General features: G+C 35.0%; 1 protein-coding gene across 2 annotated transcripts in view; it reads right to left on the bottom strand.

Annotated features, from left to right (window-relative positions):
• Positions 1-287: 287 nt before the first annotated feature.
• Positions 288-17,406, bottom strand: part of SPMIP7 (sperm microtubule inner protein 7) — a 41,497-nt gene continuing 24,378 nt past the window's right edge. For both annotated transcript variants that reach the window (XM_014053604.2, XM_087713165.1), the window contains exons 9-10: positions 2,098-2,205; positions 288-468 (exon numbers count right to left, since the gene is read on the bottom strand). In XM_014053604.2, the coding sequence (XP_013909079.2) occupies positions 321-468; positions 2,098-2,205 (256 nt within the window). In that variant the 3' untranslated portion in view covers positions 288-320. The remainder of the gene's footprint in view (positions 469-2,097; positions 2,206-17,406) is intronic.

Here is a 17,406-nt window from a genome sequence, read left to right as displayed (position 1 = left end):
TTTTGGGGAAACACGTACTCTATCGTAAAAAGCAATGTAGACTTCCCTGGTTATATATGTCATATGCTAAAAAATAAATGAACACTAGTTTACAAGGCAGTTTTCTTTGACTAAGATTAAATAAATAATTAATATAATTGGGAAATCAATACATTTTAATGAATTATGGGATTTTCATAAAACTATATGTAAAAATGTATATTTTATTAAAATATGCTATGTACTTGGGTGCATTATTATATGGAACATGACCTTTCTATGTCATAAAGGCAAACACTGGAAAAGTATTGATTTTTAAAAACAAATGCATGTTACAATTTTTATTTCCTGGGACTAATGTTTTTGCAAATTTTAAGTTGTACTTTTTCCTTCTTATTGAAAGAATTCTGTGGTTCAGTGGTTGTAACGATCTGTGATAAGGGTCCCCAATGGGGAAATTCTTTTGGCTGTTCATGTTCAGCTAAGTATCTGCAATAACAAAAAATATTTTTCATGTGAATGTGAATTTCAAGCTCAATCATCCTCACTCATGTCAGGAGAAAATAGATTTATTGCAGTATCATAATAAAACTGCACATCAAAACTACTACGATTTCAGAATTCTGTTTTAGATTTAAAACTATTATTGTTTAAAAGCATTACGCATACTACACAGGACATAACTGCACTAGTATCTCACTACTATGGTATGTATATAAATGATAATATAATATACTAATTATATTAAGTGAATATGGTCTGTTGGGAAAGATAAGAAACAAAGAGATATGTAGTATAATAACACTGTCCACAAAATATCATATATACACAAATGTGGGATATTATATGCTAATATACATTTGCTTAATCTAAAAATATATCTTTCCAGCAATCCTATATTTTCTATATAATACTCTTACAAGAAAACAGTGTTCATACAAAGAATATTACTTTTTGAGAAAAGGAGTTTATGTCTAATTTGAGACTGATTTAAGTCCAATAATACCATTGTTAAAACCAATGTTATCCCCAAACGTAACTGTTCTTTTTTTCTTTTAAACAATTCAATAAATCTATGACAAAAAAAATGTAGTGTTTCCTGGAAAATCTTCAATTTGTTTACCATGGTGAATAAAAACATTGTAAGATGTAGTTTCATTTAAAATTTCCATATAATTTCTCTGGCACCTAGAAAATCTAGATAGACTTAAGAAAAATAAGATAACTGGAAAAAATGTGAATGCAATCTTTGATCTTAGCATACCTGTGCTTAATATATGATAGTTTCTGTTCAAACTCCAAAATATTTAAACTCTGATCAAAGAGAAATTCTGCACTGACCTATAGAAATCTATGGACAGATTAGGATTTCTGGTGCCTTTCTTAGGTAAAGGTAAAGATTCCACTCGCACATATGTGCTAGTTGTTTCCAACTCCCATTTCAAAGCCGAAGAGCCAGCGCTGTCCAAAGACATCTCCGTGGTCATGTGGCTAGCATGATTAAACACTAAGGCACATAGAACACTGTTACCTTCCCACCAAAGGTGGTTCCTATTTTTCTACTTGCATTTTTACATGCTTTTGAACTGCTAGATTGGCAGAAGCTGGGACAAGTAATGGGAGCTCACTCCATTATGTGGCACTAGGGATGTGAACTGCCGAACTGCCGACCTTTCTGATTGACAAGGACAGTGTCTTAGCCACTGAGCCACCTTAGTGCCTTTGTGCTTGGTGCCTTTCTTAGTGAAATGTAAAAATAACATGGTTGTTATTGGGCAAAAAAAAGCTAAGGAAAAAGTAACTGATGCAATTTTCTCTAATCCCAGAAGTTGTTTAGAAGAGAGATAAAGATACTGTATATACAACATTGTAGCATGTCATATGTTCTTTAGTGGTCAGTATTCTGCTCCAAATTTTAAATGACATGCAGGAATTCTGGAGCAAACTGCTTTTGAATATTCATTTATGACTGTTATGAGATTTGGCTCCCCCACCCCTTTTTTTACTAAACCACAGAAATACCATCGTAATATTTAATTGTTCTTTAATGAAATAATCATAATTAGGATTTTCTTTATAACTCATATGAGCAAATTAAGTAATGTGCCTTACACTTACCCATACATTCGTGAAATTATTGATGGCAATGTTGGTGGAAGATTAGAATTTACTGGTTGGGTGGCTGACCAATGAACCTTGCCAGTGTATCCAAAGGTGTTTGGAGAGCTAAAGGGAAAAGTTAAAGGGAGAAGAGGAATTGATTAAATGGGCACAAGCTTGGAATAATTATTTCCTGATAGCTGTAATTAAGCCAAAAGTGATGGCTTATATTTGTACTTGTGATAAAGGGATATAGAAAAAAGTAAAACATTATAGTATGAAAATTATATTGACTTAATACAGTACAAAAATTGGAATAGATTAAAAAAATAGTTATAAAATGGCACTATCAAATATATTGTTAGTAGGGAGTCCTAGCCACACTCCTAGCAAGTGAAAAAATCTGAAAAGGGGTCATTCCTACATCTCTCTCAAAGCAAATGATAAAAAGTTAATTCCAGATTCATTAAAAAATTAGTCTCTTTATAGATCAGTCAAACCACAGAATATCATCTATAAGCTAAAGAGGCCAATATACCCACGCTGAACAAACCTAATCATATGCTCTCAATATGAATATATTGCAGGGAATAAGCTATTCTTTTATGTAGCTGAAAGAGTCTTAATTTGGGAGGGGATTTCTAAAAAATAGGAAATGCATTCTATTTCCATATTTTCAAATTATACTGACTAGTGTATATATATATGGCTATTCAAATATAATCGTTCTAATAGATAATGCAATTCCATCAAGTCTTGTGGATAGAGCACTGTAGCTCAGAGAACAGAAGAAGACTCATGAAACGTGAAATTCCATTATACCTTGCAATATATCCAGTAATATTGGAAAAATTAGCTTATCCTTAATAAATGTTTAAGATTGGGAACATATGAATATCATTACACATTGCAAAGAATTTTATTTGTAAACTGGTCTGATCTTTATAGCATGCAAAAGCAGAGTTAACATGGAACTTTTTGTTACAATTAAAGCTATTTTGTTGTTAATGACAAAAAAAGAATGCAAGAAAAAAATTTCTATATTACTATCTGTATTTGATATAGCAGCAGCAAATGCCAGATCTTTTGAAATGATTTAAAAAGTAGGTATTATTTGTATAACTGCAAATACATATGTCGCAGCAATGTAGCACTTAGCTTCCTAATATACTACACTTATATCTATATTCAATGCAATCTCCAAATCTCTGAAGCCCAGGATAAGTGAAGAATACCTGGATATTTTCAAAGTAAAGAATTTCAGACTGACCAATTGTTCCTGCTTAAAATGACTTATGAACAATTCACATTTCCCAATTTTCATCTGATTTAAGATCCATACTTTCTTTCTCCTCCTTTTAATCATTTAATCAACAAATGATTAAAAATGACACTCTGTTTGACGTCCTGTTACTATCTCATTCTTTCAACACACTGATACCATATAATTGATATATGTTTCCCTGAGAGAGGGAAAAACATTATTTACATGGTTCATTTTTTTAAAAAAATCAACAACCGCCAGAGATTATTCAGCAACTTGTCATATTTACAATTACTTTACAATAAACCTTGTACTTAATAATATATCTAGAATCATATGCACAATTTTTCTATTTTTGGAAAAATTATTATGTAGGAATGACACAAATGAAACCCTTAACCCCAGAAATCTTCTCAGCTTCATTCTTCAAAACATTATTAATTCTCAGAAGAAAGATCACAGTACTTCAAAGTTTAGGGAATAGCATAATTTCTTCTTTTAGCAAAAACTGTCCTTTTTCTCCCATTAGCTCAGTTGTAAGAAGTAATTCTCTAATACCCTACAGTATAAAGTTAAAAAACCAATAAGAACACCATTTGGGACCTCATGGAGCATCCAGTTTTTATATTATAAAATACATTGCGCATCAAAACATACATTATATTGCAACATATATTGCAATATCAATGCAATATTCTTACCTAAAGAATACTTTCTAATAAAAATGTTTATAGCATATCCAACTAAAGAATCATATTGCATATAAGGCCTGTCTACAATTAGCAGGTGTCATGAACTGTTTGATTTCAGCAGTTAGTATTTCCATGATTATGCCATGTGTTTCATTGTTTTTGGTATGACACCTGCACCTCTTCGAGAAATCAACAGTGCTAGTTTTACTCATTGAAAGCTTATCTCTCTTGACATCTAACTTAGCTAAGTTAGCTATAGCATCTTGCATTTGATCAATACAGGTTTATTGTAATTTGTTAACTAACTACCAACCACTATTAGCATGTTACCATTTTTACTATTAATTTTAAAGCATATGTTCAGTCTCTCTGTGTTTTATTGCATAATAAAAGATTTCAGGCTTGGCTTTGTTTTTTGAGACTGCTGTACTGGTAAAAGAGGAATCACACCCCATCTTTTTCTATGCATATCTGTTAAGAATAAACTGTAAATTGATACCACTTGCTTTTAGCATGATCTGCAAAGATCCATGGTAAAGAAATCTGGAAAACAAGGATTATGACTATTGAAGTTTTTAACAGAGATATTCAAAAATTGAGTAAAATGTTTCTTATAAAAAGATATTTTTATGAAATATTATTTATATTTTATTTTTCATCAAGAAATAGAAATCATCAATTCTGGTTCAAACATAGGAAGAGCAATAAGTAATTGGAGAGCATCATGTTACAGAATTTATTCAAACACTTACTGCTTTTGTCAATTATTACAATAGGGCATAATCCCAAAAGTTTATAAATAATTTATTTTGATTCCCCCAAAAAGAGTCAGAATGAACAGACTTGCAACAAAAGTTAAAGATAAGAGTTTAAGAGTTTAGAGTTTATTAACATTTATAGGCCGCCCTTTTCCCTGAGGGGACTCAGGGCGGCTCACATAAAATCAGGAAAGGGGAGTACAAACAATGACGTAGACACACATAAGTAAAAATAATGAGCAACATTCATTCATCATTTGGGAGGGGCGGCTATCTTTGTCCCCAGGCCTGACGGGCTAGCCAGGTCTTAAGGGCTATGCGGAAGGCCTGGACGGTGGTGAGAGTACGAATCTCCACGGGGAGCTCGTTCCAAAGGGTCGGAGCTACTACTGAAAAGGCCCTCCTCCTGAAAATAATAAAAAGTTTCTTTCAAAATATAAATAACAAGAAAAAAGTCAAGTAAACAGTCGGTGCACTAAAGAGAGAAGATGGCAAGGAAGTAATAGGTGGTAGAGAGAAAGTAGAATGGCTTAATTCATTCTTTGCATCACTTCATGCAAAAAGAGACTATAACCCAACCTACCAAAAACCTAACTGTAAAAAACAGACTAGAAATAAAAATTAAAATTAGCAAGAAAATGGTAAGAAAACAGCTGTCTTATTTTGATGAATATAAATCACTGGGACCCGACATATTACATCCCAGAGTTCTGAAGGAGCTGGCAGGTCAACTCAGAACCTTTGTACCATATCTTTCAAAAATCCCTGAGCACCAGAGGATGTTCTACCAGAGGACTGCAAAAGAGCTAATATGATTCCACTCTTCAAAAAAAAGTGGGGGGGGGTTATAAATAGACCCTGGAAACTACAGACCAATCAGCCTAACATCAATACTGGGAAGATACTGGAAAAAAATAATAAAAAAACAGATCTGCGAATATCTAGAAACAACTAAAGTTATACCTAAAAGCCATCATGGGTTTGTTAAAAAACAGATCATGCCAAACCATTCTTATTTCATTCTTTTACAAAGTGTCTAAATTAGTAGACCAGCAAAAAGCTGTGGACCTAATATACTTAGAATTCAGCAAGGTATTTGACAAAATAAACCATAACCTACTTCTTGGTAAACTAGAAAAATGTGGGATAGACAGCATCACTACTAGGTAGATTTGTAACTGGCTGACAAACTGTATTGAAGGCATAGCCCTTACTGGTACTACATTTATATGGAGGGAAATAAGCAGTGGGGTACCACAAGATTCCATCCTAGGCACAGTACTCTTCAATATCTTCATAAATGATTTAGATGAGGGAATAGATGGGGAACTCATCACATTTACTGATTACACTAAGCTGGCAGGAATAGCCAAACCCCAGAAGACAAGATGTTGACAGACAATGGACCCTATCCAACAACATGAAATTTAATGTGGAGATAAGCAAGGTTTTACACCTAGAAAGGAAAAACCAAAGGTACAAGTACAGATTAGGTGAAACCTGTCTCAAAAACAGTAATTGTGACAGGAACCTTGGAATCCTGGTGGGTTGATCACTTAAACCAGGGTTGTCCAAACTTGGGAACTTTAAGACTTGTGGATTTCAACTGGATGGGGAATTCTGGGAGTTCAAGTCCACAAGTCTTAAAATTCCCAAGTTTGGACAACCCTGACTTAAACTGAGCAAGCAGGGTTCAGCAGCAGCTGAAAAACTAATATAATCCTTGATTGTATAAACAGAAGCATAGGATCAAAATCATGTGAAGTATTAGTACCACTTTATAAAGCCTTAATAAGGCCACAGCTGGAATACTGCATCCAGTTTTGGTCACAACACTACAAAAAGATGTTGAGACTTTGGAAAAAGTGCAAAGAAGAGCAACTAAGATGATTAAAGGGCTGGAAACAAAAACATATGAAGAACGGTTGCAGGAATTGGGTATGACTAGCCTAGAGAAAAGGAGAACTAGATGTGAATTGATAGCAGTATTTCAGTATTTGATGTGGTGCCAAAAAGAGGCGGGGCTCAATTTATTTTCCAAAGCACCAGAAGGCAATAGATGGAAACTAATCACAGAGAATCTAGAATTAAAGAGAAACTTCTGAACAGTGAGAATAATTAACCAGTAGAACAACTTGCCTTCAGAAGTTGTAGGTGCTTCATCACTGGAGGTTTTTAACAAAAGACTAGACAGCCACCTGTTTGAAATGGTATAGGGTCCCCCTGCTTGTGCAGAGGGTTGGACTAGAAGACCTCCAAGGTACCTTCCAGCTCTATTCTGACTGATTAGATATAATTGACCTTCACTTTGAAACCAGGGATAATATATCCCTGAAATATACTTCATTAAAATATTTTCATATATTTTTATAGTTGATACCCAAAGCTACTGATTTAATTTGCACAATCCTTTAAGATAGTTAAGATTCACTTTTGGTTGATATATAATTTGAAGAAAATATACTTCTGATAGAAGGAGGCTACAGTGAATATACTGATATGAAACAGAACAGCAGTGACCTTTGTAAAGAAAGAGTAATAATGAACCTGGGGGAGGGAATTAGATCAAGACCAAATTTTACTTGCTTGATTTTTTTTCATCCATCGTAAAGTTTACTTTTAAAAATGTGCAGCACATGAGTGTGCATGCATGGCAGAACTAGACTTAAGAGACTACATAGCAAGTATTTTGAGCCTTGTTAATTTCCAGTATTTCCTTAATCAGAATTAGAGAAATACAGTGAATTAAAAGAGTCTGAAGTGCCATCTCACTGAGTACTCTATTGCCCTCTCTCTCTTCCTCTTGGTGAATGTTTCACAGGAAATCCCCACCTACAGTTGCCAATTCCACCCCCCCTGACTTTTTGAGCACCTGCAGAATGAAAACGTTTCTTACGGGCTTAAACATCAATGCAGCAAAGTATTGTTGGGGGAAGGAATAATCCATGACAGCAGAAAAGACGGCTTTAAGTCTTAACAAGAAAAACAGTAAATGATAATGAAACAGAAAGAGATCCTCAAATGAAGAACAAGAAACCAACCTTATTTTGTTAAATCCCTGTAACTTGTTTCATCTATGTGCCATTTTTGTTGTTATAGCAGTTGCCTTGTAGAATGACCACTTTCCATTTATTTAAAATATACAAAACACATATGGAAATTAACAAACATACAGTTATCAGGTTCAAAACATTCAAGGATAATGGTTACAAGATAATACTCTTATACTTTTAATTGGTTAGTTTTTCTTGTTTTGGACCTCAACACTTTGTCTTCCACAAAGAATTCTGTACAATATATTTTAGGCATTATTCTCTCACTTGCTTAATTACTCTCTTTTGCTCCAAACCTGCCAAACTGCTGATCAACAGCACACCAGTAACTTTTTGACAGGATTTTATACAGTAGGAAAATTTCCTATTACTACTATTAGCTGTGGTGACTTCACAGATACACATGGCCTTATTTTTCTTGGCCCCAAGACTGTTGCATTCATACAAGGAGTAGAAAAAACTCTACATCATCATCTTCTTCTCATTAACAGAAGTCAGTAAAGAACCAGACACTGGTCAAAATAAGACATATACAAATTGTGAGCTTTTGATAAGAATGCAGGAGGAGTGGCCTCAGATGCTACCAAGTTCCAAGTAGCAACTAAGGTCTCCACCGGGGCAGCCCTTGAAGAGTATTTGGAGACTTCAACTCGTTCAGAATACAGCTGCGCAAGCGATTGTGGGTGCACCTCGGTACACCCACGTTACACCTATCCTCCGCGAGCTGCACTGGCTACCGATCGGTCTCCGGATACGCTTCAAAGTGCTAGTCGTAACTTATAAAGCCCTTCATGGTATTGGACCTGGGTACTTGAGAAACCGCCTACTGCCAATTACCTCCCAAAGACCCATTAGATCACACAGGGTCGGCCTCCTCCGGGTTCCGTCTACCAGCCAATGCCATCTGGTTACCACCCGGGGGAGGGCCTCTCTGTGGCAGCTCCGGCCCTTTGGAACGAACTCCCCGCAGAGATTCGGACCCTCACCTCTCTCCAGGCCTTCCGAAAAGCTGTCAAAACCTGGCTGTGCCGGCAGGCCTGAGGTTGATGAGTTCCCTTCCCCTCTCGACCTGTGTGGCTGTGTGATTCTTGGCTATTTTAACTACTTGTATTGTACTCTGTGTTCCCTTTCCCCCTTTGAGTTGTTTGCCGCCATGAGTCCCTCCCGGAATAGGGCGGCTTATAAATAAAACAAATCTCAATCTCAATTAATTCCATCTCATTTTTATATGAGTTTACCAATTTTTATCTCCTCAAACTAACACACATATGCACAAAGATCAATGTTTTAAAGAAATGAAGCAAAATACGGACCTAAACGTAGGGTGCACTAGAAAAAAGTATGCACAAAACCGACTAATTTCAAAGAAAGTAGGAACTTTGTTTGCAAAAAGTGAGCACAGGAAATAAAACTCTAATTAAACTGTGCAAAAAATGTGCACTTTTGGGCTTAGGAACTTAAATACTTAGAAAAAAGAATGAGATAAATTTTTGGTTTCAAAAACAGAAATGAAACAAAACAAAACTTAATATTTTTTATTTCATTTCTAGGTTGGTATTTCAACTGAAACCATCCTCTGCCTGGAAGTATTAGGTTTGATGTATGATACCGAGTAGTATTCCAAACCCAGAGTACATGAGATACACTGTGAACAAAGGGAAATAGTTATATAGGTCCAGTTATATTTTGTTATATAATGAAGCACCTAAAATGTAAGTATTCAGGTGGAACTGAATTTATGTTCAGGTGCAACTAAATTATTTTATTTTAAATTGTTCCTAAAATATATATATATTCTGTAAAGTGCCCTTATTTTTCAAGCTTTTTACATTTGAGACAAGCTTTTAGAACATTTGTTTAGAAAATCTAAAACATTTATTGTTCCTAAATTGTAATAGGGCGGTTGGTGAAAGGTAAAATGATATATAATAATAGTTCATAGTATTAATAAGTCATTAATTAATTAGCAAACACTTATGACTTCCATATATTAACAGCAGAAAAACAAATTGGATTTTTGAAATTAAAAATTATATAATCTATATTAATTCAGGATAGATTATAAGTATATATGTAAACCAAGCGAATTTAGTATAATTTATTTCCCAAGCTACAGTTTAATACCTCCATCTAGTTGGTAGAATACAGGACTTAATAATAATAATAATAATAATAATAATAATAATAATAATAATAATAATAACAACAACAACAACAACAACAACAACAACAACAACAACTTCGCCGTTGCCGGTCCCAAGCCTGGATGAGAAAGGAGGAGGGTTGGGGTCAGGTTGGCATCTGGTCCCGTAAAAAAAACCTGCCAACCCATACAATATGGTGAAAAAAACAAATAAGAATTCCATACCGCATCGGTCGTCGCACGGGTTAACAAGGGCCGCGGCGGATGTTGGGGTCCCTGGACATCCGTCGACAAGTGGGCTACAAGTGGACCAGCCAACAAAACGACAAAAATATAGTGCAGATGAAAACCGTGCCATAATGGCCTGTTACTACAACTCAGAGCCAGAAAAAAGAGGCTACTTAAAGCGAATGTATGAATTATGGAAACAACAATATCCAGATTCAAATGTTAGTGAACAACGACTAGCAGATCAAAGGCGATTTATTATACGGAATAAAGTGTTTAGTGAAGTTGAACATGAGGAAATTCAGGCAAATTGCAAACCCCAAAAAACAATATCACAAGCGGAAATAACTGATATTCAAGACACAACTAAAGACATTATAGTAGAACTCCCAGAAGAAGCTCTCGGGGAGGAAATAACATCACCACCACTAGAACCAGTTATCACTGAACCAACTGATGAACTAACTCAAAAACAAAAAGAATTGAAGGATAAGATCATGGAGCATTTTCTGCTTAATGAGGAAAGGCAACGTTTACCATCACTAAAAACTGTGCCTAAGAAAATTTTGGCCCCTATCATGAAAATGGTTAATGCAGTGTTTTCAACAATTGAACCGGGATCCATCTTGGAAACAAACCAGTTAATGTACAGCGCAGCTGTAATAGTCACTAATGAACTAGGCATTAACATTAAAGTACCTAGTCACACAACAGAAAAAGCATCAAAGCCAAAGTGGAAAATCCGTTTAGAACAAAAAATCAAAAAATTAAGGGCAGATGCTAGTAACTTCAAGAACATGCATGAGCAACGGCTTAAAAACAACAAAATCATAGATCCGCTATTCAGAAGATATAGATTGGATACAAGAAACATCAATGAAGCTGTAGAGATTGTAAAACAGCGGATAACAGCAACAGCTAGAAAAATTGAAAAATATGAGGCACGAATCATCCAATATAAACAAAATCAGCAATTTCGATCACACCAACGGCGTTTTTATCAAAGTCTAATGTGAATGGTGACACCAAAAGTGAAAAACCAGAAAAACAGGCCACAGTTGAATTCTGGAAAGAATTGTGGGAAAATGCAAAGGACTACAACAAGGAAGCAAAGTGGATACATGACTTTGAGAAAAGCATTAGCAACAAACAAATGCAAGTATTAGAAATAACAACTGAGATGGTCAAAAATAGAGTTAAAAAGGTAAAGAATTGGACATCACCTGGAAAGGACCAATTACATGGTTTCTGGCTAAAATATCTGACCAGTTTACATGCAATATTGGCCAGGCAACTGAATGAAATTTTACAAAAGGGCCAAACTGATGAATGGTTGACAACTGGAAAAACATACTTGATTCGAAAAGATGCAACTAAAGGAACAACACCTGAAAACTACAGACCAATAACATGCTTGCCAACAACCTTCAAATTACCTACAGGCATTATTGCAGATAACATGATGGATTATTTGGAAACAAACAACATCTTGCCAGTAGAGTAAAAAGGCAACAAAAGAAGGAGCAGGGGCACAAAAGATCAGCTCCTAATTGATAAAATGATATTAGAAAATTGTAAGAACAGAAAAACGAACTTGAATTTGGTCTGGATTGATTACAAAAAGGCATTTGACTCACTGCCACATAGTTGGATCATAAAATGCTTAGAAACAACTGGCATTAGCAAAAATATTACATCCTTTACTGAAAAGGCGATGAAACAATGGAGAACTGAGTTGGCAGTAGGGAATGAGATCTACGGAATGGTTAATATCAAGCGAGGAATTTTCCAGGGTGATTCACTTTCACCTCTTCTCTTCATCATCGCAATGATCCCACTATCAGTAATCTTAAAAAAAAATGAAATTAGGCTATCAAACAGCCAAAGAAGCTGAAAAAAAATCGCATTTACTATATATGGATGATTTGAAACTCTATGGAAAGTCAGAAATAGAAATCCAATCATTGACAAACACAGTCCAAGTATTCAGCACCGATATTTCAATGCAGTTTGGCATGGAAAAATGTGCCACTGTATCCATAAAAAGGGGCAAAATCACTGCATGTGAGGAAATTGAAATGCCCAATGGCCAACTAATTAAATGCAATGAAAATGAAGCCTACAAATACTTAGGCATTCTGCAGTTGGATAACATCAAGCATGGAGAAGTAAAAACTATTGTCAGGCGAGAGTACACCAACAGAGTTAGAAAATTTTTGAAATCTAAATTGAATGGTGGAAATACAATCAAGGCCATAAATACCTGGGCAATACCAGTTATAAGATACACAGCTGGTATAGTTAACTGGACACAAACTGATTTGGACATTTTGGACCGAAAAACCAGGAAACTAATGACAATGCACTACAGTTTACATCCACGTGGTGATACTGATAGATTGTATCTGCCCCGAAAATCAGGTGGCAGAGGATTATTACAAGTGAAGCAAACAGTTGAAGAAGAAAAACATGCACTGGCTGATTATTTAAAAGAAAGTCAAGAACATCTATTAATTGAAGTAAAGAACAAAAAACTACTGAAGGCCCAACAGACGAAACAAGAATACAGAAAACGTGATAAAATCAAGAATGGAGAGTTGGCAGAACAAAGCACTGCATGGCCAATTTCTGGGGGGAAAAAAGATAAAGTGGACAGTGAACAAACTTGGTTATGGTTAACAACAGGTACATTAAAGAAAGAAACAGAGTCACTAATCCTGGCTGCGCAAGAACAAGCTATCCGCACAAATGCCATTAAGGCCAAAATCGAAAAATCCTCTGATGATGCCAAATGCAGACTTTGCAAAGAAGCTGATGAAACTGTTGATCACATACTCAGCTGCTGTAAAAAAATTGCGCAGACTGATTATAAATTGCGGCACAATTCAGTAGCACAAATGATCCATTGGAATTTGTGCAAAAATTGTAATGTTAAAACAGCAACAAACTGGTGGGAACATCAGCCTGAAAAAGTCACCGAAAATCAGATGGTCAAGATCTTGTGGGATTTCTGTATACAAACAGACAAAATACTGGCACATAATACACCAGACATCACACTGGTTGAGAAAAATAAGGTCACAATCATAGACATCGCAATACCAGGTGATAGCAGGGTCGCCGAGAAGGAACATGAAAAAATAGCAAAATACCAGGACTTAAAAATCAAAATTCAACGACTATGGCACAAACCAGCAGTGGTAATTTCAGTGGTAATTGGCACACTGGGTGCTATTCTAAAAGCACTGGAATTACATTTAAAACAGTTAAAAATTGACAAAATCACCATCAGTCAAATGCAAAAAGCCGCACTGCTTGGATCTGCACGCATATTACGAAAATACGTTACAACATCCTAGGCCCCTGGGTGGGGCCCGACTAATAACCAACGCCAAATCCGGCGAAACAACTGGCCGCTGTGATACAATTGTATAATAATAATAATAACAACAACAACAACAACAACAACAACAACAACAACAACAATAATATAAAGTCTGGTGACAGAACCCATGGAGTCTGAGATACATTTTAAAACACATAATCCATGCCACATCAACTTGACTTTTTAGGAGTCATTAATAACTACATGCCCTACGTTTTGGGCACCAGGGACCGGTTCCATGGAAAGAGGTTTTCCCACGGACTGGAGGATTTGTTTTCATGGTCCTGTTTCTACATGCTGTGAAACTATGCCGGTCCCTGGACTGGGGGTTGGGGACCTCTGTTCTACTAAAAAGTATCAAAGTTTGATAATATGAGCAACAGTCATTACTATCACAACTTAATTAGAGGTCTCAAAGATAGAAACCAAAGAATCCAGCTTCTCTGTGTTTCTCCATTGTGTCCATTTCCATGCCACAGAAGGTGTAATACTGCTTGCATAGAAGCTGGCACTGCAAAAGAAAAGGAAAGCTTGTGCCTTGCAAGTCTGCATTGGTGGGGAAAAAGGTGAAACTACCCAAGATCAAGTAATGGTATGGAAAGGATGCCTGATGCCTCTTTTGCTTTTTCCTTAGGGTGCTAGCTTGTGCACCTCTTGTTTTCCCTGATCCAATTAATTTGTCTGCCTGTTGATGACATGAAAAATTGAAGGCTGGACTGTTGCTGGGATAGACAGCAAAGTCAGTGGGAAACAAAAAAATAAACAATTGTTTTTTAAAGTTATAAAGTTATTCTATTGGTCTAGGATGGTCACATTTTCCCAACTGAAACTATGGTTAAGTCTGTCTATATGTTGTGAAATTAAATAGTTTTCATCATGTCTTCTGACTGCAATTAAACATTTGCAAGAAAACAAGCAAACTCAGTGAGCACCAAGAACCCTGCATTTTTGTATTTATATTGTTTGTTATAGTGAGCCTATTGTTAAATTTCTCTGAAAGCACTTATTCACAAAAAAATGAACATTTTCAAATGCCATTCAGAGAAAAGTATTACAATATCATTAGTAAGTGCTCAGATAAAGGTTCATTATTTTTGCAGAGCACTAAAGATTTATGTTCAGAGGACATCTAGTGGCAACTAATATATAGGCATGTTAACATAAAGATGCTTTGTTTAGGAAAAATACAGGTAGTCCTCCATTTACCACCAGACCATTTGAAGTTACACAGCACTGACAAAAGTGACTTAAGATTGTTTTTTACATTTATGGCCATTGCAACAACATCATAGTCATGTGATCAAAATTTAGAAAGTTGGCAAATGGCTCATATCTATGACAGTTGCAGTATCATGTGATCGCTTTTTGCAACTTTCCGACAAGCGAAGACAATGAGGAAGCCAGATTCACTTAACAACCATGTTACTGACTTAACTGTAATTATTCATTTAATAACTGACAAGAAAAAATGTACAATGGGGCAAAACTCACTTAACAAATATCTCAACAACAGAAATTTTAGGCTTAATCATAAGTTGAGGACCATCTGTATACAGGTTCCACAAATAATCACATATATTTTTCTCTTAGATTTAATACACAGTGGTTTTTATTTAGAAATCTTACTTTTAAAATGTTCAACAACTAATTTCAATGTAAAGAAAATAGGTACTTATTTATCTTTCCACCTTATAAAGCAGCAGGAAGCAAGACTGGGCTGAAAAATGGTTGATATCAGGGGCATAAAAAGGGGCAGTGGTTTTGTCTGCACAATCATGGCCACCATCTTGATTTTTTTAAAAAAAATTCTCCCTTGCAAGTGATTTTGTCTTGGTACAATAGACTGAATTGATAAATTATAAAAATTCCAGCAGAAGGCAAAGAATATTTAACTTGAATAATTTTCAGTTCAGAAAAAATGTACCCAATACATTTAAAATAAAAACAAAAACAAAAACTTGATGTAACTGTCATTTTATCCTACATTTCTGAGATCTGCAAATTTTATAAAACATTCTATGACATAAAATCATAGACGTTTTATGACATAATACAAAATATAATAAAATGTTTCCTGCGATCAATCCATTTTTTGAATGTGCTATGTAGCTGAACATGGGCTACAGGAGTCTTTGATTTATGACCAACAGTTGCTTATGGACAGTTTGAAGTTAAACAGACTTCCCCAGAACTCAAAGCTCCAATGACTGTCCACCCTGTTGGGGAATTGGTGTGATTGCCCCCACAGCCCATTGTTCTCCAGAATCTGTCATGTGTTGCGTCTCTTCAAGCAGCATCTATTTCTGTAAATAGGTGTGGCCTATCTGAGACTGCTCCAAGTCACATAAACCTTTTTTCCTTGAAGCAGCTTTGGAAAATGCACTTTTGCAGCCTTAAAAACTGCATAAAAGTATTATTGATGTTAAAGCCCTTAAAAACATTTTCATTTTGCAGATGCTCAAAAAGTTTTTGAAATTGAATTTGGAAAATGAACATGTAAAACATTGTATGACTCAGTGGAAAAGGAACTTTGGATACAATGTGATGTTTGAACAATGGGAAAATATGTGGATGAAGGGTTTAAAATTCACATTAAACTATAATCTAAAAATATTTTTTTATAAGATCATATACCATTGGTATATAACACCAGATAAGTTATCTAAGATGTACAAAGATATGTCAAATGAATGCTGGAAGTATAAAAGTAAAGAGGGGACTTTTTATCATCAATAACATGTAGACATGTGATAAAGCAAAAAAAATATATTGGAGTATGATTCATATTTTAATACATTTTTTAAAAAAACAGAGATAAAAATGAAACGAGAACTTTCCTTTTTAAGTATAATGGAAAAAGAACTAGAGAAAGAACTTGGATCTTTTTTACTATATATGTTGACAGGAACAAGACTATTATATGCATAAAAATGGAAGGACACTTCAATTGCTACCAATTTGGCTGAAATGGCAAAATTGACCACTTTGATTAAAGAAAAGAACATAAGTACTTTTGTTTCCATATGGAGACCGCTTCTGAACTTTGTGCTTGATGTGGAGAAGAATGAAACTCTGCCTTTGGGATTTACTGATTAGACTGATAGATCTTTATAGAACTGGCATATTTATACTATTAGGATAAAGCAAAAAGTTGTGATTTGATGTTGTTAATGCCTTATTTTACTGTAACAGAGAGAATCAGAAGTCAATGATTCTTTTTCTTATCTTTTTTCACTTCTCCTTCCCCTTTCCCTCCCCACTGCTTTCCTATTTACTTTGTATTTTGTATTTTATATTACTTTATAACTCAATAAAAATGTTAACTAAAAAAACCTACATAAAATTATACTGCATTCTTGCATGATTTTTGGAGTTCCACTTCTCATATGAGTTCTGGAGGTTGCATGAGTGGCCTCGGCAGCATTGAAAAATCATGTGAGAATGTAGTGATCTTTCAAGATTAGTTGTTGCTGAATTAGATGTTGGTGAATGCTAGAATGTCATTCAAAACGTTTTAGGTATATCACCTTTGACACATATCATAAGTTCACCATCAGAGGCTTATGTGCTATAATATGTGGTCTTAGGTCCTAAAGCAGTCTTAAGCATCCTGCAAAATATGATATAAGTGACACTTTGCTCTGAAAATGGATCTATACTTGTAGAGAAATTCTAACCCCGAAGAGATTGTATTTGAACATAAGAATATAGAATAGAGCACAAAATATAAAACAGATGACTTCTTTTCTATGCAGGTATCATGAAAGCAAGATAAAGATTTATAGAAATCTAGCCTATTTATTA

This window comes from Thamnophis sirtalis, unplaced genomic scaffold, assembly GCF_051295495.1.
Source record: "Thamnophis sirtalis isolate CommonGarterSnake01/CBP01778 unplaced genomic scaffold, rThaSir2_p1.2 scaffold_4, whole genome shotgun sequence".
Taxonomy (NCBI): domain Eukaryota; kingdom Metazoa; phylum Chordata; class Lepidosauria; order Squamata; family Natricidae; genus Thamnophis; species Thamnophis sirtalis.
This window is presented reverse-complemented; position numbering and strand designations above follow the sequence as displayed.